General features: G+C 47.5%; 1 protein-coding gene across 3 annotated transcripts in view; it reads left to right on the forward strand.

Moving 5' to 3' along the window:
* Positions 1 to 24,115, forward strand: part of Afap1l2 (actin filament associated protein 1 like 2) — a 116,876-nt gene that overhangs the window by 56,347 nt on the left and 36,414 nt on the right. For all 3 annotated transcript variants that reach the window (XM_045159506.1, XM_045159507.1, XM_045159501.1), the window contains one exon: positions 10,349 to 10,477. In XM_045159506.1, coding sequence (XP_045015441.1) covers positions 10,349 to 10,477 — 129 coding nt within the window. Of the gene's footprint in view, positions 1 to 10,348; positions 10,478 to 24,115 lie in introns of those variants that run through there.

The raw sequence follows: 24,115 nt of genomic DNA on the forward strand, positions 1-24,115 counted from the left end.
GTTTTGGGAAAGGTGGTTTCCAGGAAGGGCTTAGCCCAACTTCTTCTGCCGTTGTCCCTGTAGATACAGTTTAATGGTCCTGCAAAATCAAATGAGGACATCTCTAGTCACCTTTCTGAAGCCGTCCTTTTGAAATTATAATGCACTTCTGTGCGCTTTATATAGGGAGTCTTTCATCCATCTTACACAAGAAATTACTTTTCACTTAGCAGCTGACACATACGTTACTGCAAGCATTTTATGGGGGTTATTTTTCAGTCTTTGCATTAATCTCAGAAAGTAGCTACCCTCATGGATACCACTTAACACATGAAGAAACTAGGGCACAGAGAGGATAATGAAGCTCTCCTTGGAGACCTAGAACCCAGAACGAGAAGAGCTAGATTCCCAGGGGACTCTGGCCATTGAGGGAGACAGAGAGCAGATGAGATGTGGTCACCAGGCTTCAGACCAGATGAGTTTGGGGGCACAGGGAGTCTCTGTTTCCCTAGCCTGGCTTCCTTGAGGCTCCGAGGAAGGGCTCTTGCCCTGTGGTCTTGTGGACACTGAATGAGAGAGTAGGGAAGCCTCCAATGTCCCTTGGCTAGCTGACTCTGAGGTCACAGTGGTTGGATGGCTGGGGTTGATTTTGACCACCCTGGAGGCAGAGTCCCAACAGTAGTGGCGTCCCATGACTTTGGCCAAATCCTAGAAAGACACAGTAAATTTGGACAGCACTGGGGTTGGTTTTAATCTGACCGTACATCTCTAGCACGTGTCCTTTTTTCCTAATGCAGGCGTCAAGTGAACAAGGTTTTACAGCTCAAACTGAAAATGCAGTGGGTACTGGGGCAATTCTTTCTCTCCAGGTAATAAATATCCCAGAGCTCTTCTGTATTGAGAACAGTTTGCAAGGAAGGACTGACAGATTTCCCATAACTCTTCCATCAAGCCATAACCACTACACTCATTTTACAACCTGCCTTTTTTTTTTTCCTGCCACCGTCCTTCTCAAACTCCCACTGGGATCTGGACTGATCCCCCCCAGCAGCCTCTTGTTCTAAGAATGACGTAGGTCCTTGTGTGTTTTGCTGTAACCCGGAGACACCCAGCTAAACCTTTCTGCCTCCTACCCGCATAACTGGCCCCTGCTGACTGTGAATGCAGCCACTCTTCTGCCAGATTGCATCTCAGGAATGTCCTCACTGGGCTGGGGAACAAAGGCCTCCTGGTCAAAATGCCTCTTTGTCTGGCCTGGGCCCTGGGGACTTCAGGGATCTGGAGTGTCTTGAGCCTGCTCTCATATGCTCCTGGAGGAGTCCCCGGGGGATCAACTTCGGGGGATCAACTTCTGCATATCCTGGCTTCCTTAGGTCCCTAATCTCTAGGGGAGCAGTCACTCCCAGGCTCTGCCCTCTGTATCCTTGAGAAAGTTCTCCCCCTCTAGAGTGCCATGCAAGAGATGTCTCAAGTCTTTCTGGATCCAGCAGCTATCAGTGGGGAAGCCTGAGACTGCTCATTCCAGATGGGGACTGGAACTGTGGAATGATTCCTTTGCCTAGGCTACTGCATTGACCTGTCTGTCCAGACCCTTCTAGGAGGAGGAATTCTTGTGTGTGTGTGTGTATCTCTGTGTGTCTGGAGGCATCATGTTCAGCAGATGTTTTCTGACTTTGCACAAAGCTCTGTTTGGGCACAGTGGGTGAAACCAAACCTGAACAGATGGTCCCTGCCCACACAGCGCTTTCAGTTTCATTGGGAACAAAGGATGAGTGTTCTCATAGAAAACAATGGGAGCCACCAGCTGATAGCCCTGTGTTGTTGGGTCAAATAGATGGGCATGCTGAGGGGGAACAGGGCACCACAGAGGTAGCCCTTGGCAGAACCAGGGTCTTTTCTGCCTCGCTGTGCTCAGTTTGGTATCTTCCGCTGTTAACGCGTGGATTTCTTAAGGATCCAGTATGCAGGGCTCCAGTTCCATCCAGCTGGCTCCTTAGCCTGGGCTGGAGCTTTGCTCTTGGCATGGTCTGCTCTGTCTGAGAGGTCAGCAGTGAGCAACTCCATTTGTTTCTTCTGCGGCGGTGCGAGCCGGCTCAGGCGTCTGTCCCATGTCCTCCACCCCCTTGCTCACATGGATAATCTGGGAATGCAGAGGGTGGGCTGTTCTTGGGAAACGTGTTTTAAGTGATGAGACTCAAAGATAGGTGAGAAAAAGCAGATCTTGCAAAAAAACGATGTCCAGATGACCCCGGAGGGTCAGGCCCAGTAGGGACCAGAGCCCTCACAGTGCCGGTAAAAACCCTTGTCCCCTCCTCTTTCCTTGGAGACAAAGAACAACTCCAGGAGTGTTTATACTGAAGAAAGTTATCTACATTTCTGGCTCAGTCCCCTGGGGTCCAAGTCTGCTGAGGGAGCAGTCTGCAGTGCTGAGGGCTTCTGCTTGCTTGTGCAGGGCCGAGAACTAAGTTCAAGAATGAGTAAACACAGAGACATTTCCCCTCCTTGCCTTCTGCGCTCTTCCTGGCCAGAAGGGAAAGGGGGAAAAAAAATTCCAGGTGCATCAGATTTCATGGAACAAGTATGAATCTAGAAAGTTCTGCATGCAAACCAGGAGTGAGTCACAGCAGTCTGTTGGGAGGAGCTATGTACATCTTCTGATAAAGTGAAGAGACTTCATAAAGAAGATCAGTGGCTTAATTATGAGCTCATTTGTTTATTTATTTTAGCATTGAGCCCACAGTCCTTAATCTTGGCTGTATCTTAGAATTACCTGAGAAGCTTGTAAGCTCTTGAGGCCCCAGATCAACACCCTCACCCACCACCACCACCACAGAGCAATGAAGATGGACTCTCCCAGAGCTGCATCTGGGCATGAGGATGTTGCAAGATCCCCAGGTGCCCTCATCGTGTGGCTGCCTCGTGCCTTTGGTATGCTTGTCCCTACGTGGCAAGATCCTAAGTACCATTAGGGCCAGCCATGTCTCATGCGCTCCTGATGGCTGGGGGGCAGAGAAACATCCTGAGCCAGTGCGGAAATGCCCAGCAGAGTAGCTGTAAGAACGCGCCCCGCATCTGTACAATGGGATGCCACGTAGCAAACTGAAGGAGTAAACTTCTTGTCCATGCAGCAGAGATCTCGGGAGTTGTGCTGAGGGTCTAGAACGGGACCACAACTGTGCTTGTGCACTCTGGCAGAAGACCATGGCGATCAGCGGGGAGACAGACGTCATAGCCGGATCTTACGCACCGCCTCCTGCACGCAGCATGGGTGGCTCCCGCCGCTGTCTTGTTAAGTTAGAGGAGTCAGGCTCCAGAGGCCAAGCAGCTGGCATGCCCTGGGAGTGGGTTAAGGATTGCTTAAAAAAAAAAAAAGTTATTTTGGGGGTGGATACGTGCTACATCTTGACTGTGGTGGCTGCCACAGCTAAGTGTGTTTGTCACCCATCCTATAGTAACAGAAAATGGGATCTCATTGCATGTGAATTTTATCCCCATTAAAAAAAATTTTGTTAAAAGTAACACCCCCTCACCAATAAGGAGTGGATGGGTAGGATGCACTTCACCCATGTGATGGGGTGTATTCACGCCTGCCACAGCATGGAAGACCCTGGAGATCAACATGCTGAGTGGAAGGGACAGGTGTGAGCGCACGTATCACCTGATTCCAATTGAACGAAACTTCCGGGAGAGGCAAATCCACAGGGACAGCAAGCAAGCTGACTGGGGTTCGCCAGGACTGTGCGGAGGAGGAGGGGTGCGGGAGTCATTGGGACTATGGCGTGGGGGTCTGCTTGAAGTAGTGAGTCTGCTGATTACCACGGGGCTGGAGGTCCTGCGGGGGCTCAGGTGGTGAGTGTGCGTGGTACCACCTCACTTCCCATTGTTAGGATAGTGGCCCAGTAGGCACTTGGAAGAGGATGACTAAGTTTTTGGCAAAGTTTGTGTGTGTGTATTTGACCTTGGGTGTCCTTTCTCAGGTAGAATGAAAGGCATGCTTTCTGAACACCCACCCTGGGAACATGAGTCCTCTTTGATCAGAAGAAACCTGTGCTTTCATTATTATTATTATTACTATTCTCTTTGCCTCTCCCCCACATCCATGTGATGGTGTTGCTTCTCATGAAAACTGGCATAACATTCCTGATATAGAATGGTCCCAGGCACTTGTATACTTTACCCAGTGGCTTGATCCTGGGAATTGTCTGGGAGAAAGGGAGGGAACGCCTGCCTTTATAGAACGTGTTCTTTATAAAAAGCAGGTCCCCTCGGTTTGATGTTTGGAAGGAAAATCAGGCTGAATCATGGGTTGTCGGCAAACGCAGCTGAATACATAAAAGTGTGTGTCTGAGGCTGCAGGGAACCGTGACGTTCAGCTTGCTCTAGGTCTGGGAGACATTTATGGTTGGGAACCTGGTGACCGAGGAACCCAGCTGCCCAGGGCAAGGAAAGCCAGGGAGGGAGGTGGTGTGGAGGAGGCCTCCACCATGGCCCAGGGCGATGAATCGCAGTTGGGCCAGCCATCCAGCTCTGAGTGGGCCTTGGAAGCACTGAACAAGAATCTTATTGATGATTTGTCAGCCCGGGAGCAGACAGCCATGAACTTTTAACAGAGCCAGGATGGAAAGCCCACACAAGGGCCTACAGTTTCCAGAATGAACAACTGTGCTTATGTCCCCCTCCTTCCCCTGGAGGACAAGGAAGAGACCCCAATGAAAAGTGCGTGGGGGATGGTGGTGGTGGGGGGAACAGGGAAATGTGATAGCAGGGCCCCAAGCCTCAATGGAATAGCCACATTCTTCTGAAGGGTGGCCGCCTCTGAGCCCTGAGGGTTGAAGAATGTCCCAAGGGTTGGCTCAGACTGCAGCTTCGCTTCTGTTGATTGTTATAACCAAGGACCCATAGCTGGGCCCTGGCAGAGCATGTCTGGAGAGGAGGTACTGTCAGCCTCTGGGGTACTTGGCATCTTTTAAGATGCCCAGAATCGCAAAGCCTGACTCTTGACCATAACGGACTTGTACCTCTTCCCAGACACGACCAAGAACATTCTCTTTGAGATGACCCAGAGTGACAGGCTTGGACAGGAACAAGCTAGAGAGGTAGAGCTGGCAGGAGACCCAGCGTCACTGGTCACATGTGGCCTCATGGAGAGGACACCTGAGCAAAGTGCGAAGGGGAAGGGAAATGACGCATGCGCTGGCCCCCAGGCCTGTGTGTGTTTCTACTGATGCTTAAAACAACTGCTCTGGAAGCAAAGGGAGGCATCGGTGCTGTTATCAGCTGAAAGGGCATCAGGTATCACTGTTCTCCACCAACCTGCAGGGCCCATTAGGTCCCCAATAACAGGAGCCATAGCTACTAGTCATTATGTCCCCTGAACTGGACATCTGGTGGCATTTTGCATGTTCATCCATCTTTCCTCACAGCCCCTCCATGGAACTGAATGGTGTCCACTGTTACCTTCTTGTCACTGGGACAAAGCACCTGAGCACGGCAGCTGATGGGAGGAGAGGGCTTATTCTGGCTTCTAGTCTCGAGGGGAAGCTCCCTGATGGCAAGGGAAAGCGTGGCATGAGCAGAGGCTGAGCATCACCTCTGCCGTGGCAAGTGGAAAATGGTAGTAAGATAATGTGCCAAATTCTGACAAGGCAGAGCTGGCTTTAACATTCCTAAACATGCCCCCAGAAACACACCTCCTCCAGCAAGGCTCCACCTCCCAAATTGCCACCAGTTGGAGTCCAAGCATTCAGAGCACATGAGTTTACGGAGGACATCTGTTTCTGACTACCATGTTCAGGTACCTTGGCTTCCCCAACTCTCTTTTTTTAATATATTTTATTTTATTTTTTTTAAATTTTTATTAACATTTTCCATGATTACAAAATATATCCCATGGTAATTCCCTCCCTCCCCACCCCCACACTTTCCCATTTGAAATTCCATTCTCCATCATATTACCTCCCCATTACAATCATTGTAATTACATATATACAATATCAACCTATTAAGTATCCTCCTCCCTTCCTTTTTCTTCCCTTTATGTCTCCTTTTCAACTTACTGGCCTCTGCTACTAAGTATTTTCATTCTCACACAGAAGCCCAATCATCTGTAGCTAGGATCCACATATGAGGGAGAACAAGTGGCGCTTGGCTTTCTGGGCCTGGGTGACCTCACTTAATATATTTTATTTTTATGAGAAAGAGAGAGAAAATAAATTGGTGTTCCAGGGCCTCTAGCCACTGCAGTCAAACTCCAGACACACGTGCCACCTTGTACACATGCATGACTTTGTGTGTATCTGTCACTTGTGTGTCTGGCTTATATGGGTTCTGGGGAGTTGAACATGGGTCCTTAGGCTTCACAGGCAAATGTCTTACTTAACCTTTAAACCATCTCTCAGCCCTTTTCTTATGTCTCCTGGAACCCCTGCCTGTGAGATATGGTGGATCAGGAAGCAGAGGCTATGATTTGGCACCAACCTAGCCAGGTCCCTGGGAATGTGTCCAACCAATGGAATGCAGACAATGAGTCCTTTGAACTTGGACATGCTTGGGTTTGAACCCCAGTGCCACTGCTCACTGGGGCTGTGACCGAGCTGAGTCATAACGCAGCCTCCCTAGTCCATTCCCAGAGCTTGGCCCTTGCAGGGTACTTGTGAGGACTGGAGATGGTAGGGGTCCAGGCAATAGAGTGGTGTCCAGCCATCCTTGTTAGGTCACTCCCTTGAAATCTTCATCTGCACCCATGCAGTCGCCTAACTGGTCTCCCCTCCCTTCTGTATCCATCATCTTCTGCTGCAAGGACAGCTTGGGTCGTCCTGACCGCTGCATTGACCAAAGCTCAGCAGGATTGGCATTTGCTCCTATGCCAAGACACAGAGACCTTCAGATCGGCCATAGCCCAGTGCACGGTTCTAGCTTTAGAACTCACCTTCTTCCCTGTGAAGCCCACTCCCGAGGGCCCCCATGCTCTGTGTGCCCATGACGCACAGATCTACATGCGGCCGGCCTCTGTCTCTTCCTGATGTGGCCCTAGACATGTCTCGGTGACCCGCCTGTAGGTTCCTCTCCCCACCGAGCGCCAGGCTGTGCCTCTCTTCCCTCAGTGCATTCCTGGTCCTTGGAGGCATTCCCATATTCATCTTGTTCTCAGCCTGGTGTGTTTACTGGGTTCCCCTGGGGACTGGCATTGAGACCACATCTGGGTCATCTTTGTCTCCCCGGAGCCAGGCATACACTTTCTACCCTTTGGCTTAGTCTGTGTTTGCTCATGTGAGGCATAAACAGAGGCTGTTTTCCAGGAATGAGGCAGCTTTTGGGAAAAGCTAAGGATGTGGAAGTAAGGAGGCATTTCCAGTGTCATGCTTTCTCCTCTGCAGCGTGTTCTCACAGCCTCAACAAGCTCACTTTCCTCACGAGGCCCTTTCACTTTTTTTCAGAGAAGTCACTTTGTTTTTCCCTGACTTCTCTGAGCTCACAGTAGGAAGCTTGTGACCAGAACAGCCCCCCCACCGCACCCCCCCTGCACCCCCCCCCCCCGCCTGAGACCTTTCAGTTTGAGTCTGTCTGTCTTTTCAGTCTCACTCTGGGACCAGCAGATGTAGACCCTGAATAAGTACTTGTTAACTTAATAGCAGGCAAGATTTGCTTGTGGACTCTGCCAGTGCTGTGGGCCACAGGCTCTAGACCTCCCTCGCTTTCTGTCAGGCAAACCTTGCCATGGGACATTCTGACCCCACTTGTTTAATTCTGTCGCTAGCCATCGCCAGTTCTACCCATTCTCCCAGGCCAAGAGCAAGAGCAGTGTGATGCCTGACCCTGGTGTGCTAACCTGCTCACAGCAGGGGCTGAGTTAAGGCTGGCAGTGGTGGAGACCCCACCCAAGGAGGATGCTGGGAGGTGGAGCGCATCCTCTGGCGCTGCCCTGTGCCGTGGCTCAGAAAGCCCACATCCCATCTTCTCTGGACAGACATTGGACAAGTCGGGAGGCTTTTCTCTGTGCTGCGTCCTGTGGTGTGCACCATGGCTTCTGCCTCCCTCGCTCTGGCTATTTATAAACCTGCCCAGTGTGGTTATGGGTCTGGCCAGCAATGCCAGGAAGACACGAGGGGGCGGGGGAACGGAGGAAGTGCAGACTCTCTGTAACCTGCTCACTGGCTCCCAGAATGTCACTGCCCAAGCCAGGCCTGGTGACACAAGCGTATCATCTCAGCTATTTGGGAGGCCGAGGCAGGAGGATCGCGAGTTTGAGCCAGCCTGGGCTACAAGGGCGAGTTCAAGGCCAGCCTGGACAACTTACTGAGAGCCTGCCTAAAGTAAAAAGCAAAAATGGGGCTGGTAGTATAGCTCAGTGGCAGAGATTTTGCTTAGCATGCTTGAAGCTCTGGGCTCAATTTTCAGTTCTGAAAATGGTAAGAATAATAGTAATAAACATTATGTAGACAAGGTGCTCAGAGTGATCTCAAGCAGGTGGACCACAAAGAAAACATGATTTGCTGGAGGTCCTGGATGGTGGGCAGCCTGCTAGGGTCCATGTTTTAGAACAGTAGACTTAACAGTGAACTTGAGAAGTTGGCTTTATTTAGACCAATTGAAGGGAGAATTATAAATTAGGAGGAAGGGCTAGGGGTTACCTCAGTGCTTGCCTAGCATGTGTGAGGTCCTGGGTATGAATGAATGAGTGAACAACACATGAGTAAATGAACACATGAGTGAATCATCAACAAACAAACTGGAGAAGCAGGGCAAGATTCCTTGGAAAGGCCTGTCTGCCAGGTGTTATAGCCAAGTACTATTTGCCAGGTACCTGGTTTTTCAGTGGACTTCCCTGAAGCAGTGACCCAGGCCAAGAATGAAGTTTTCATACCCTGTGGCCATGGAATTCATGTACACAGTAGGTAAATGGCTTTGTTTTGATTTCATTCGTTTAGTCAACAAATGCTTACTGGACGCAACTCTGAAAACTCAGTTGGAACATGGTTAACCAGTGACGTGGGCGGCACCGTCAGAGCCGTGGGAGGATGTATGGTCTCCTGTTACTGCTGTGGAGTTCGTAAGCTCGGTGACACAAATTCATTCACAGTTCAAGAGAAGCGAATCAAAGTAACCATAGGGCACGGTTCAAATGCCAGTCCATCTCCTTGCCCTCCCAGTTTCTAGAGGTCACCCGCATCCCTCGCCTTATGGCCCCTTCCTCCGGGGTCAGAGCCATTGCTGTAGCCTCTGCACTTCTCTTTGGCTCTTGCCTCCGTTCTCCTCCTCTTTGTCTCTGTCTCTCACCTGCCTTCCTCTTACCAGGGCTCTTGTGATGACCTGGGTTTACCCAAATAGCCCAGGATCACCCTTCACGTCTGTCGCATCTGCAAAGTCCCTTTTGTCGCATAAAGTAGAAGATTCACAGGCTTTGTGGATTAGGACATGGGAATGTCTGGGGGCATCATTTAGCACTCCACGGGTAGTGAGGACTGGTAATGTGGGGTGTTCTTTCAAAGGAGCTTACTCTGGGACAGCCGGAGAGGGCATCTTAGCAGGCATGCTATACAGACAGATGCGTGGGAGTTGAACGGGGTTTGGTCAGGAGAGGAGATACCAACCGTGACGTGTGAAGGCCAGAGGAGGGAGGATGCAGAGTCTGAGCTGGAGAGTTTTCTGGTGACTGTGTAAGTGGTAGTGGGACCAGAAGCAGCTTTTAATTGCGGGCGTTCGTGAACAGGTTTGCACTATAGCCATGTATGTATCCAAATAACCATCAGGCTTAGGGACAGTGGGTTTCACAGATAGAAGGAACTTTTAAAAGTTATCTCGATGAGCCAGGCATGGTGATGCACGCCTTTAATCCCAGCACTAAGGAGGCAGAGGTAGGAAGATTGCCTTGAGTTTGAGGCCACTCTTGGACTACATGGTGAATTCCAGTTCCAGGTCAGCCTGAGCTAGAGCGAGACCCTACCTTAAAAATCAAAAGGAAAAAAAAAATCTTGAGGGACTGAGCAAGTTATGTTGCAAGGCTAGTGTCCCTTGGGGTGACTCAAGATGAGAATTTCTAAGCTCAGCTCAGCACAGCAGCAGAGCCCTTTGGACAGGCACCGGTGCCGGAGGGGACACCCTCAGTGTGGTGGGCCAACTCAGCCATGGCCATTCCCTCAGCAAACGGAAGACCCATCATCACTCCACTGAGATCGTCCACCTCCAAATCCAGGACCTGTTTCTCCTCCTGTGACCCTGAACCTGAGAATGCCTCCTCCTACCCCCCCCCCATGCCACCAGATCTCACACCACACCCACCCTCCTGAGTCCAGAGGAGCAGTGACGGGGTGCTTCCGGGTCTGCGAGGAGCAGTCATTGAAAGGTTTCTCCCGTTTTCCGTCTTCTTCAGCCCTGGAGCAGTTGCTGACGGAGCTGGATGACTTCCTGAAGGTTCTGGACCAGGAGAACTTGAGTAGCACGGCCGTGGTGAGGAAGAGCGGCCTGGCTGAGCTCCTGCGGCTTTACACCAAGAGCAGCAGTAAGTACGGGCCCGGCGAAATGGAAGGGTGACGGTGGTCACCCTAACAGTCCTGGGGTGGGGTGGGGTCGGGATTTAACAGCAGCCATTGATGTTCTCGCTCTTCTTGAGGCCAAAAGTTTGGGATCAAGGAATGGACAGGACTGGCATCTGAAGACCCTATCCTTGGCTTACCAACAGCCAAGAATATCTTCTAGGATATCATCTTCTCCCTGTGTCCTTACATGGTCTCCCTGTGTGTGTGTGTGTGTGTGTGTGTGTGTGTGTGTGTGTGTGTGTGTATGTGTCTGTCTCTCTCTCCCCCAATCTCCTCTCCTAAGGACACCAGGACCCACTTCTTTTTTTTTTAATTTTTTTTTGTTTATTTTTATTTACTTATTTGAAAGTGACAGACAGAGAAAGAGGCAGGTAGAGAGAGAGAGAGAGAATGGGCGCGCCAGGGCCTCCAGCCACTGCAAACGAACTCCAGACTCATGCGCCCCCTTGTGCATTTGGCTAACGTGGGTCCTGGGGAATGGAGCCTCGAACCGGAGTCCTTAGGCTTCACAGGCAAATGCTTAACCGCTAAGCCATCTCTCCAGCCCAGGACCCACTTCTTTAATGTCCAGCTGTAGTCATTCTGAGGTCTTGGGAGCTGGGATTTGATACATGAATTGAGGCAGGGGTTGTACCTTTCGGTCCACAGCAATTTTTTCTTTATTTGCAAGCGGAGAGAGTGCAAGTACGAGAATGCACAAAAGAATATAAATATGGGAGCCGGGCGTGGTGGCGCACACCTTTAATCCCAGCACTCAGGAGGCAGAGGTAGGAGGATCACCATGAGTTCAAGGACACCCTGAGACTACATAGTGAATTCCAGGTCAGCCTGAGCTAGAGCGAGACCCTACCTCAAAAAACCAAATTAAAAAAAAAACATAAATATGGGCACACCGGGGCCTCTAGCCACTGCAGACGAACCTCAGCTGCAAGCACGGCTTTCTGCATTGCTGTATGTGGGTACTGGAGAACTGAATCCTGGTTCTTTGGCTCTGCCGGCAAGTGCCTCAACCACTGAGCCATCTCTCCAGCTCAGGTGAAGGACTTCCACAGCATTCTCCTTTCCACTTGGAAGCAGAGAAGAGACAGTAGCCTGGTACAAAAGTACCCGAGGCCTCCTTGGGCACTGCCCACATACACTGCCCAAGGATGGACACATTTTTTCCCTCAGGGCACCCCTACAGGATTTAAGATGCCCCTGCAGGGTTGCTGCTGTACAGAGGAGGAAACCCAGACCTTGGAGTGTTTGAATACCTTTCCTAGTATTATACAACCCAAGGGAAGAAGAGGGAAATGTACCTTTTTTTTTAAATTTTTTTTGTTCATTTTTTATTTATTTATTTGAGAGTGACAGACACAGGGAGAAAGGCAGATAGAGGGAGAGAGAGAGAGGATGGGCGCGCCAGGGCTTCCAGCCACTGCAAACGAACTCCAGATGCGTGCACCCCCTTGTGCATCTGGCTAACGTGGGACCTGGGGAACCGAGCCTCGAACCGGGGTCCTTAGGCTTCACAGGCAAGTGCTTAACCACTAAGCCATGTCTCCAGCCCGGAAATGTACCTTTAAGGTTGTAAATCATAGAACTTTTACTCTATGATGTTTCCAGCGTTTAAAAAATTACTTTATGGAGCCGGGCATGGTGGTGCACGCCTTTAATCCCAGCACTCGGGGGGGGGGGGTTGAGGTAGTTGAGGTTTATATCAGGTGTTTGTGACTAGAAGTGCTCTTTGGGGATAGCAAGGACCATCTGAGGGTATCAAATGCATCTGCCTCTTGGCAGGAGCAGCCACTACCCATGCCAGAGAAGGGACATAGCCACCTGCTCAAGCTACCACAGTCTGGAAATGCTCCCTGCGTCCAGCCTGAATCTGCTGCATGGCCTCCAGGGTCCCTTCCCCCATTTGTTTTGTGTGTATGTGGGGTTGGGGTAAGTTCATGTAGTCATGGGAGCACGTGGAAGCCAGAGAACACCTTGGATGTTGCTCACCAGGGGCCCTCTACCTTGCTTGGCACGGGGTCTCTCGCTTGCCCGTGGCTCACTGAGTAGGCTGGACTGGCTGCGTGGTGAGCACCAGACCTCTGCTTGTCTCTGCCCCGCCACCATCTTTTCTTTTAATTTAATATTTTTCATTTATTTGAGAGAAAGTGAGAGAGAATGAAAGAAGCAGATAGCGAATGGGCACATCAGGGCCTCTACAGCCAATGCAGACAAACTCCAGATGCATGCGCCACCTTGTGCATCTGACTTACGTGAGTACTGGGGAATCAAACCTGGGTCTCCAGGCTTTACAAGCAAGTACCTTAACCACTAAGCCATCTCACCAGCCCATCTTTTTTTAAAAAAAATTATTTGTTTGAGAGAGAAAGAGGCAGATATAGAGAGAGATGTGATGGGTATGCCAGGGCCTGTAGCCCCTGCAAAAAACTCCAGACACATGCACCACCTTGTGCATCTGGCTTACGTGAGTACTGGGGAATCAAACCTGGGTCCTTAGCCCTCACAGGCAAGCTTCTTAACCACGGAGCAATCTCTCCAGCCATAAATATATTTGCAAGCACAGAGTGGTACAGAGAAGAGAGACAAACAGAGAGAGTGGACTCACTAGGGCCACCAGCTGCTACAAACGAACTCTAGATGCACGTGCCACTTTGTGCATCTGGATTTACATGGGTTTGAGGAATCGAACCCTGATCATTAGGCTTTGCAGGCAAGTGCCTTAACCACTGAGCAACCTCTACCAGCTCTGCCACCCCTTTTTTTTAAAATGTAGGTTCCGGGGATCGAGCTCAGGTCCTCATGATTGAGAGGCAACTACGTTAATGATTGCTGCCTAGCTCCTCCTTCCCTGTTGTCAGCATTTCTGTTTTCAGGGCAGAGATGTGGTAGACTCGAAGTCTGTAGTTAGCTGTCTACCAGCCTTCCCTTGTGGAAAAGCCACCTTGGCTCCTCATTCTCCATCTCCATCTCCATCTCTATCCTCACCTCGGCTCCTGTGCAGGTCACCCTGCAATTCCCAGGCTCCTGTCTTTGTAGCAGAGCCCGGCAGCCGACACATCAAAGAAACACTGGTGGGAAAGAAGAACAGAGGGAAAATCCACAGTACCCAGCAGGAAGGTTAGAAAGGGATGACTCACCACAAGGAGGAAGGATTCGTGAGTGGAGTCCTTTGAACAGCACACTTGCCAGATTGTTAATGATGTGCTTCCGCTTGACAACACTCAATTATAAAGATTGCCTCTGTTAGGAAAGCACCTCTTTGTGATCTGTCTGACAGTGGGGTTGTTGGCGTCGATGCACAGGCACCTAGCTCCCTATGGGGTACCTTGTGTTCTGCCCTTGATCTGCCCTTATAATATCACACTTTCCCTGCTCTTGGTCTGTGCAGTTTGTTGGGAGAGGGAAGGTGGAGGGGCTGCAGAAAACTCATCATAGATCCTCCAGTGTAAACCACCTCCACAGCACCCCAAGATTGCTGATAAATGTGTACTGAGGTCTGCGGCCACCCTGCGTGTTCCCCGGGCAGTGCCCGTTGCTAATAGCCTCTGTTTGACAGAGCACTACCCCTCTAGGTGTCTCTGTGCCACTTAGAATGCCAAGGAGAGAAGAGCGGCTAATGGGAACTTACTTACCACGTCTCAACACAGTGCTGGATGCGCTCAGCGCCATGGGCCTGGGCTAAGCCTCATCCCGTGTTTGTGGGGCAGCTGCCTGTTGCAGCCAGGTTCGCATCGCTGGCAGAAAACACCCACCAAGAGCAGCTTGTGGGGGAAAAAAAAAAAGGTTTATTTTGGCTTACAGACTCGAGGGGAAGCTCCACATTGGCAGGGGAAAATGATGACATGAGCAAGGGTGGACTTCACCCGCTCGCCAACATCAAGTGGACCATAGCGACAGGAGAGTGTGCCAAACACTGGCAATAGGGAAACTGGCTATAACACCCATAAGCAGGATCCAACAATACTCTGCCTCCAGGAGGCTTTAATTTCCAATTGCCATCAGCTGGGGGAGACTAGCGGTCAGAATACCTAAGTTTATGGGGGACACCTGAATCAAACCACCCCACTGCCATTGTCATGTTTATCAGTGAAGGAGCCAGAGATTGGCAAGTCACTTTACTCAGAGGCACCAGGCTAGGAGGGTGGAATCAAAGCAGATAGAACTAACCATTGTACACTCCTTCCTCCCTGGCTCCACTGCAGTGGATTGAAGGTTGCGTTGCCCAAGACTAAATCCTAATCTCATCTTGGAATCACGGCATTCATCTTCCTTTTGGCCTCCCAGCCTGCCTCACTGTGTGTCTCCCAAAGCATAGCTCACCCTGGGCGTTTTGTAGGGCTGACAGCCTGCTCATCTGAGGATCGCCTGTGTTCCTCACGTGTGTGGACCAGAGTATGAATGTGCATGTGTGTGTCTTCACACTTTTCAAATGGAATTGTTCATCTGGGTTCTCTGACCTTTTATTTTCTCAGCCTACCAGGAGTATTCTGTCCTCATTTTTTTTTTTTTGTGTAGATAGTAACAGGGTACAGGCTGTGGGCTGCTTTATCAGGACTTGGCCGGTGCTATGTTTGTATCTCTTAGCAAGAACATGCCTCCCTCCTCCCCTGCTTGAGGCTCCAGAGTGTTCCAATGGCTGCCTCTCTGATAAGAAGCACTTGAAATGTTCTGCCCATTCAACTGTAGTGAAGAAGTTCAGGCTTCCCCCACCCCGTCCTTCTGCAAGTGAAAGCAGGAATGTCACACTTTACCCTAGAGCTACAAGCGAGTCTTTTCAGTAACACTGGACCTTGTCATTTCTTACATGCATGTCTTGTGACTTCCCAGTTAGGGTCTGTCTCCCCCACCAGATTGTTGGGTTCTGGAAGGAATAGGTGGCTCTGTGGTTCTCGGCCGAACCTGCAGCACCTAGCATGCTAATGATGGTAATGATGAACGAGCGAGTGATAGAAAGGTCTCTCGTCCAAGGCTGCTGATGCCTGGAGAGAGAACTGCACAGCAGCCTTGCCTTCCAGGGTCAAGTTCAGTGTACTCTCCTTGTCATTGTGGAGAGTCTCAGGAGTCTTTAAAGCCAAACTAGATGACCTTGTACTGACTTTTATTTTCAGCATGGTAGTTTGATTCAGGTATCCCCCATAAACTTAGGTTTTCTGAAAGCTAGGTTCCCTGCTGGAGGAGATTTGGGAATTAACACTTCCTAGAAAGAGTGTATTGTTGGAGGTGGGCTTACGGGTGTTATAGTCAGTTTCCCCTTGACAGTGTTTTGCACACTCTCCTATTGATGTTGTCCACATTATGTTGGCCAGGGGGTGATGTCCACCCTCTGCTCATGTCATCATTTTCCCTGCCATCATGGAGCTTCCCCCTCGAGCCCATAAGCAAAAACAAACAAAAAAAACCCACTTTTTTCCCACAAGCTGCTCTTGGTTGGGTGATTTCTACTAGCAATGCAAACCTGACTGCAACAGTAACATGGTACCGAGGAGTGGGGTTGCTGCTAGACACTTGACTGTGTGGCTTTGGCCTTTTGGATCTGATTTTCAAGAGGAATGTGGGAGGATTTGAAATCTTGGCCTAAGAGATGCCTTGCAGTGCTATTAAGTACAGCTTGATGGACTATTCTGGTCAGAGTTCAAAGACCTGACTGTAGTAAGTACTATGGACTCTGAGGTTTGGCTTATGAGGGTGAGAAAGAGCTTTGCTTGGACTGGGCTAGAAGCAGTTTGTGTGAGAGGCTTGCTGTTATGCCCCTGTCTGGAGAAATTGTGCAGGGTTGATTTGCATAGAAACAGATTGGTGTAATCAGAGGGATATGACACAGAAATGAAATTTCTGGGCCAAAACTGCTACCCCGTTCAGCTGCAATTGTATGAGAAATTACAAACATTGAGATTGGGTCAGCTGCCCTGCACTGGAACAACAGAAAGTATGTGGACTCTTTTGAAGGGGTCTGAATACTGAAGGAGTGTCCTATTCTTCAAAGTCTGCTTTATTCCCCACTGGATTAACAAATTGGCACCCCATCTGGTATTATGGAGAATAAGAAATGCAGGAAATGTAGGGTCATTGAATTTGCAACATGGCCTTGTGTTTTGGAAATGGCCATGGGCAGTGTGTAGCAGGTTTGCTGGATGCCTGCGTGGAGACCCGATGGAGCCTTGAAGATGAACTGTGGGTTGTAGTGGAGATGTCAGGACCATGAGATGACTGCTAAGGAGAGCTGCCGGCCCCGATGAAGGTTTTGAGGACTGTGGGTAGCCGAGCTGGAGGAGCAGAATTGGAACCCCAGAGATGTTGCTGGTTAGAATTATCAAACTTAGAAATTTGTCAATGGCTAGAGTTGTTGGACTTGAAGTTACAGAGTTTGATGTTTTCCCTGGTTGTTTTAAATCTTTAAATCTTTTGTTTTAAATAGTATTAGCTACTATTTCTTTGCTATGCCCAATTCCATCTTTTGCAGTGTGAATCTTTATTTGGTGCCAATATATATTTTTTTTGGTGTTTTTTTTTTTTTTTTGGTTTTTTGGCTCAGTTAAAAGATCTTAGACTATGGAACTGTTTGAACATCATTAGGATTGATAAAAACTATGGGAACTTTTAAAGTTGGACTGAATGCATTATATTTTATATCATATATGGTTATCACTTGATGGGGGTTTGGACAGAATATAGTGGTTTGATTCAGGTATCCCCATCAACTTAGGTGTTCTGAATGCTGGTTTCCCAGCTGACGGAGATTTGGGAATTAACACCTCCTGGAGGTAGTGTATTGTTGTAGGTGGGCTTAGGGGTATTATAACCAGTTTCCTCTTGGCAATGTTTGGCACACTCTCCTGTTGCTATTGTCCACCTTATGTTGGCTCATGCCATCGTTTTCCTCTGCCATCATAGAACTTCTTCCCCTTGAGTCTGTAAGCCAAAATAAACCTTTTTCCCCACAAGCTGCTCTTGGTCCGGTGATTTCTACCAGCAATGTGAACCTGACTGCAACAAGCACGGTGGATTGAACCCAGGACCTCTTGTGTTCTATCTATCTATCTCTATCACTGAGCTGTACCTGTGGCCCTTCCAAAGGACTGGTGAATCAAAACTATGTCCACCACAGGCCTGTAGAGCACCAGGCAGGTCTGTGCAGCCTGCTTACATAGCTAGTGTGAATTTTCTCTCTATGATTAAAAATTGTTGGGGTGGAGAGATGGATTAGTAGTTAAGGTGCTTGCCTGCAAAGCCTAAAGACCAAGGTTTGATTTCCCCAGAACCCATGAAAGCCAGATGCACAAGGTGGCACATGCATCAGGAGTTCACTTCCAGTGGCTGGAGGCCATGGTATGCCTATTCTTTATCTTTTTTTTTTTTCTATAATAAAAATATTTTAAAAGACATTTAGAAAAAAAAAACGTGGTAAAACTTGTCATTTTGGAGAGAAAGCACCTACTTAAAACCTACCAGGGGGCTGGAGAAATGGCTTAAGGTGCTTGCCTGCAAAGGCAAAGAAGCCAGGTTTGACTCCCCAGGACTCACATAAGCCAGATGCACAAGGGGGTGCACGCATCTGTAGTTTGTTTACAGTGGCTAGAGGCCCTGGCATGTCCATTCTCTCTCTTCTCTCTCTCTACGTGACTGTTTCTGTATCTCTCTCTCTCAAATAAATAAATAAAATAGTATAAAAAACCTAAAAGGAGAGTAACAAGACATCTTGCCTTTATTTAGTGCAGGAATGTGAAGGTAGTCAGTAACATGAAAAAGAAATGGATATGAAATGGATCCCAGTTCCATTTCTCATCCTTACCAGTGTCTTTGAGGTGTTTTTGCACAGTTGTGATTGCCTTCATGATTCTAGCTGCACATTATTTCACATTTAGAATTACGACACTGTACTTTGTCACCTGTTGGTACTTTGCATATGCTTTTCCCCTGTTCTGAAACTTGATCTTTGTATAAAAAATATTTTATTTATTTGAGAGACAGAGGGAGAATGGGCACGCCAGGGCCTCTAACCACTGCAAACAAACTCCAGATGCAAGCGCCACGTTGTGCATCAGGCTTACATGGTGCGTCCTAGGGAATCAAACCTGGGTCCTTAGATATGGCAGACAAGCACCTTAATGACTTGGCCATCTCTCTAGCCCAAAACTTGATCTTTTAGTTTAACTATGAGCCATGGGTGTCTTTGCAAATAGCAGATCTAGAGCTTGTGATTTCTCACAGTTCCACAGTGCCATTGATGAGTGAGCCTTAATCTCCACTCTGCCTCCTCGTTGGTGGCCTTTTCAGCTATATTCCTTTACAACAGAACCAAAACCCTCATACAATATTGTATGGATCGACTGCAAATAAAATTCTGTTGATGTGCTGCAGTGGGATCGATTTCTGGGAGAGGAAATGCTCAGACAAGGTGAATGTAAAAAATTCTCCGAAATAACACTCAAAATGTTTGTGCCAATTGACCCACACTTAGGTTGTCTGTTTTGGTGATGGTAAGGCATGTTGAGGTTGAAGTAATTTGCCTTACCATTTTCCTAGTTTGAGCTTTTGAGTTACTTGCTCCTGAAATTAATTTATTTATTTGCAAACAGAAGAGAGAGAGAGAGAATGGGTGTGCCAGGGCCTCCAGCCACTGCAAAGGAACTCCAGATGCATGGGCCATGCTGTGCGTCTGGCTTTATGTGGATACTGGGGAAATCCAACCCAGGTCAGCAGGCTTTGTGGCAAGTGCCTTAACTGTTGTGCCCTCTTTCCAGCCCCATACCTTATCTTTGTTAGCTATAAGTCTGTTTTTTCTTTTCACAGCACTCAATAATCAAATATTGTTGTCTTGAAAATATCAGTGTGTCATAGCAATGGGCAGTATTTCATCTCGATGGTTTCCTGTGCTCTGCAGCTAAGACAGCTGAGGCACAAGGATCAAGTGTTTGACCCAGTATGGTGCTTGGCAGAGCCCCAACTCCTGCCTCTTCCTCCTGCTGCTTCTTGTCCCTGATTTGTACAGCCAGCCCCTTGTGCAAGTCATTTGAGATCCTTGTTTAGGGCCATGGTACTGACTGGACTTTGTAGGGTGAGGCTCTGGGGTGCCACTGCCATGGCTCATGGTTGAAGACCCATTCCACCTCTTACTGACCCTCCGGGTCCTTGCACCTCTCCTACTGTCCTCTGGCTGGGGGCTTGGAGGCATGTGGCTTTGGAACAGATTAACACAGAGCTGCCTCCTTTCCAGAGGATTGTATTGAGTCTGTTGGCTCTGGAGCACCACTGTCCAGCTACAGGAGTATATCAACTACAGGTTGCTAGGAAGTGCAAATTAAAAAAATAATAATAATAATCGGGCTGGAGGGATGGCTTAGTGGTTAAGGCATTTGCCTGCAAAGCCCAAGGACCCAGGCTCAATCCCCCAGGACCCACGTTAGGCAGAGGCACAAGGAGGCACACATGTCTGGAGTTTGTTTGCAGTAGCTGGAGGCCCTGGCACGCCCGTTCTCATATATTATCTCTCTCTCTCTCCCCCTCTTTCTCTGTCAAATAAATAAATAAATAAATAAATAAAAATCATCAGGAGGGTTCAGAAGGGGAGAAGCCATAGAAAACTTCCTCAACAGCCTCTGAGGACCAGCATGGGGCTAGGAAGCAGCCCTGCGACGGGACAGGAGACTATGCTTACTCTGCCTGCAGGCACACAAGTGACTTAAAGAAGGGGAGGGGCTGTGCAGCATGTAATCCACAGGCTAGATAAGGGGCCCTGTGCCTCCTACTTCCCGTGCCTGGCCTTCTCACCCTTTTAGAGCTCAAGTTTATCCACCTAGCTGGCCCTCCCTCTAGACTAAGTCAACCCCTCTTCGCAGAGGTTGTCCTGGGAGGGAAGCTTCCAGGTCCTTAGTGTGACCTGTCTTAGTGAGACACCCCCAATGAGTCCAGGTGATGCAAACTTGGATGAGAAGGGCTGACAGGGAATATTTTCCACTGTCGGTGAAATCCAGAGGCACTGCTACTTTGGTGGAATGTGTAGCCATCACCTGGGAGAGGTGGTTGGCATTACATCTATATTCCTATTTAAAAGTTTTTATTTGTTATTCTTTTCAATGTTTTTTATTAAGAATTTCCATGATTATAAACAATATCCCATGGTAATGTCCTCCCTCCCCCAACTTTCCCCTTTAAAACTCCATTCTCCATCATATACCCTCCCCCTCTCAATCAGTTTCTCTTTTATTTTGATGTCACGATCTTTTCCTCCTATTATGATGGTCTTGTGTAGGTAGTGTCAGGCACTTTGAGGTCATGGATATTCAGGCCATTTTGTGTCTGGGGGGAGCACGTTGTAAGGAGTCCTACCCTTCCTTTATTTCTTACATTCTTTCCACCACTTCTTCTGCAATAGACCCTGAGCCTTGGAGGGTGTGATAGAGATATTGCAGTGCTGAGAACTCCTGTCACTTCTTTCCAGAAACATGATGCCTTCTAGTCATCCCAAGGTCACTGTCATCTGAAAAGAGAAGGTTTTCTAACCAAAAGTGAGAATAGCATTAATATATGGGTATGAACATTAATAGAAGTGCTTACTGGGCAGTTTGATAAGCATAGTATATACATTTAGCCAGACACCAGCAGACATTACACCCCTAGGGCTCATGACTACCCCTGTTTTAGGTTTTCAGTATCAGGGATATAATCCCTCCCATGGAAGGGGCCTCCAGTCCAATTAGAGGGCAGTTGGTTTCCACCATGACAGATGTGCCACTGTTGTACCCATTGGCTAATTTGGCCTGGCTGGCCAAATATAAGGCTTGCAATGTCCACTGTTGAGTATCTTCACTGGTTATTTCTCCCTCTCCCATTGAACTGCATGCAGAATGGCTTCTTCCAGCTTTCTGTCAGCTGGTCTACATGGAGGAGGTTATCAGCTCAGTTCCAACAGGATTTCTCAGTGGCCTTGCAGCCCAAGTATGTGGAGTCTTCAGCAATAGGGTCTTACCACCTATTCCTGGTGGGAAACCAAGGACCTTGGCAATGGCCTATAATATTTTGGGGGCATCAGGGTCCTACCTGACCACCAACTCACTGAAAGGTATCCCATCCCTGGCACTAAAAATTTTCTGGCAACAATTTATGGATCCTGAGTGTTCCATTGTCCAAAAAAATAGGTTTCTATATGATATATTCATATCCTTTTAGATTTTGATTAGCCCTCCCTCCACCTTTCCTTTACTCAATCTCTTCCCCTGACCTCACTTGAGCCTTTTCACCCCCATTAATCTATTCTTCTACTTACATATATACAATACCATCCTATTAAGTACCACCCTCCCTCCCTTTCTATTCCCTTTATATCTCTTTTCTAGCTTATGAGCCTTTGTTACTGAGTTTTCTTCCTACTCACACAGAAGTTCAATCATCTGTAGCTAGGATCCACATATCAGAGAGAACATGCGACACTTGGCTTTCGGGGCCTGGGTTGCCTCACTTAGTATATTCCTGTACAGATCCATCTATTTTCCTGCAAATTTCTTAATTTCATTTTTCTTTATCACTGAGCAGAACTCCATTGTATGAATGTGCCATATCTTCATTATCTACTCCTCAGTTGAGGGACATCTAGGCTGGTTCCATTTCCCAGGTATTGTGAATTGAACGGCAATAAACATGATTGAGCAAGTATCTCTAAGGTAATGAGTGAGATGAGTCCTTAGGATATATGCCTAGGAGTGCTATAGCTGGGTCATATGGTAGATCTATTTTTAGCTGTCTTAGGAGCCTCCACACTGATTTCCACAATGGCTGGACCAGACTGCATTCCCCCCAACAGCATAGAAGTGTTCCTCTTTTTCAGCATCCTCACCAGCATTTATGGTCATTTGTTTTCATGATGGTAGCCAATCTGACAGGATTGAGACGGAATCTCAATGTAGTTTTACACTGTATTTCCTTGATGACTAGGGATGTAGAACATTTTTTTAGATGCTTATATGCCATCTGTATTTCTTCTTTTGAGAACTCCCTATTTAGTTCTATAGCCCATTTTTAATTGGTTTATTTGATTTCTTATTATTTAATTTTTTGAGTTCTTTGTGTATCCTAGATATTAATCCTCTATCGGATGTATAGCTGGCAAAGATTTTTTCCCATTCTGTAGGCTGCCTCTTTCCTTTATTCACGGTGTCCTTTGCCATACAAAATCTTTGTTATTTCATGAAGTCCCAGTGATTAACCTGTGGTTTTATTGCCTGAGCAATTTGGGTTATATTCTGGAAGTCTTTGCCAAGACCAACATGTTGAAAGGTTTCCCCTACTTTTTCCTCTAGCAGTTTCAGAATTTCAGGTCTGATGTTGAGGTCTTTAATCCATCTGGACTTAATTCTTGTGCATAGAGAGAGAGAGGAATCTACTTTCATTGTTCTATAGATACATATCCAGTTTTCCCAGCACAATTTGCTGAAGAGGCTGTCTTATATCCAATGAGTTTTTTTGGCATTTTTATCTAATATCAGGGGGCTTTGACTACCTGGACTTACATCTGGGTCCTTGATTCTGTTCAATTGGTCTACATGTCTGCTTTTGTGCCAGTACCATGCTGTTTTTGTTACTATGGCTCTGTAGTGTAGGTTAAAATTAGGTGTGGTGATACCACCAGCCTTACTTTTGTTGCTCAGTATTGTTTTTGATATTCGAGATTTTTGTGATTCCAAATGAATTTCTGGATTTTTTTTCTATTTATGTGAAGAATGGCATTGGAATTTTGATGGGGATTGCATTAAATGTTTAGATTACTTTTGGTAAGATTTCCATTTTCACAATATTGATTCTTCTGAACAAGGGATGTCTTTCCATTTTTACAATTGTTAAGGTCTTCTGCAATTTCTTGCTTGAGTGTCTTAAAGTTTCCATTGTAGATATCCTTTACTTCCTTGGTTTGGTTTATTCCAAGGTACTTTATTTACTTATTTATTTTTTTGATGCAGCTGTGAATGGAGTGCTTCTTTGATTTCATCCTCTCTGTTTCTTGTTGGCATATTGGAAGGCTACTGATTTCTATGTATTTATTATATAATCTACATAGCTGTAGGTGTTTGTCAGCTCTAATAGTTTGCTGGTACAGTCTTTAGGGTCCTTTATGTATATAATCATGTCATCTGCAAATAATGATAACTTTATCTCTTCCTTTCCAATTGTATCCCTTTTATGTGTGTCTCTTGCCTTATTGCTATGGCTAAGACTTCCAGTACTATATTAAATACTACCCTTGTCTTATTCCTGATTTTAGTGGAAAAACTTCCAGTTTTTCCACATTTAGTAATATGTTGGCTGTAGGCTTATCATAAATAGCGTTTATTATACTGAGATATGTTCCTTCTATTCCCAGTCTCTAAAGGACTTTTATCATGAAGGGACATTGGATTTTGTCAAATGCTTTCTCTGCATCTAATAAGATGATCATGTGATTTTTGTCCTTCTGCCCATTTATATAATGTATTACATTTATCGATTTGCATATGTTGAACCATCCCTGCATCTTGGATAAAGCCTACTTGGTCAGGGTGTATGAGATTTCTGATATATTCTCTTTGCCAATATGTTGTTGAGAATTTTTGAATCTATGTTCATGAGGGAGATTT

This window comes from Jaculus jaculus, chromosome 1 (assembly GCF_020740685.1).
Source record: "Jaculus jaculus isolate mJacJac1 chromosome 1, mJacJac1.mat.Y.cur, whole genome shotgun sequence".
Taxonomy (NCBI): Eukaryota; Metazoa; Chordata; class Mammalia; order Rodentia; family Dipodidae; genus Jaculus; species Jaculus jaculus.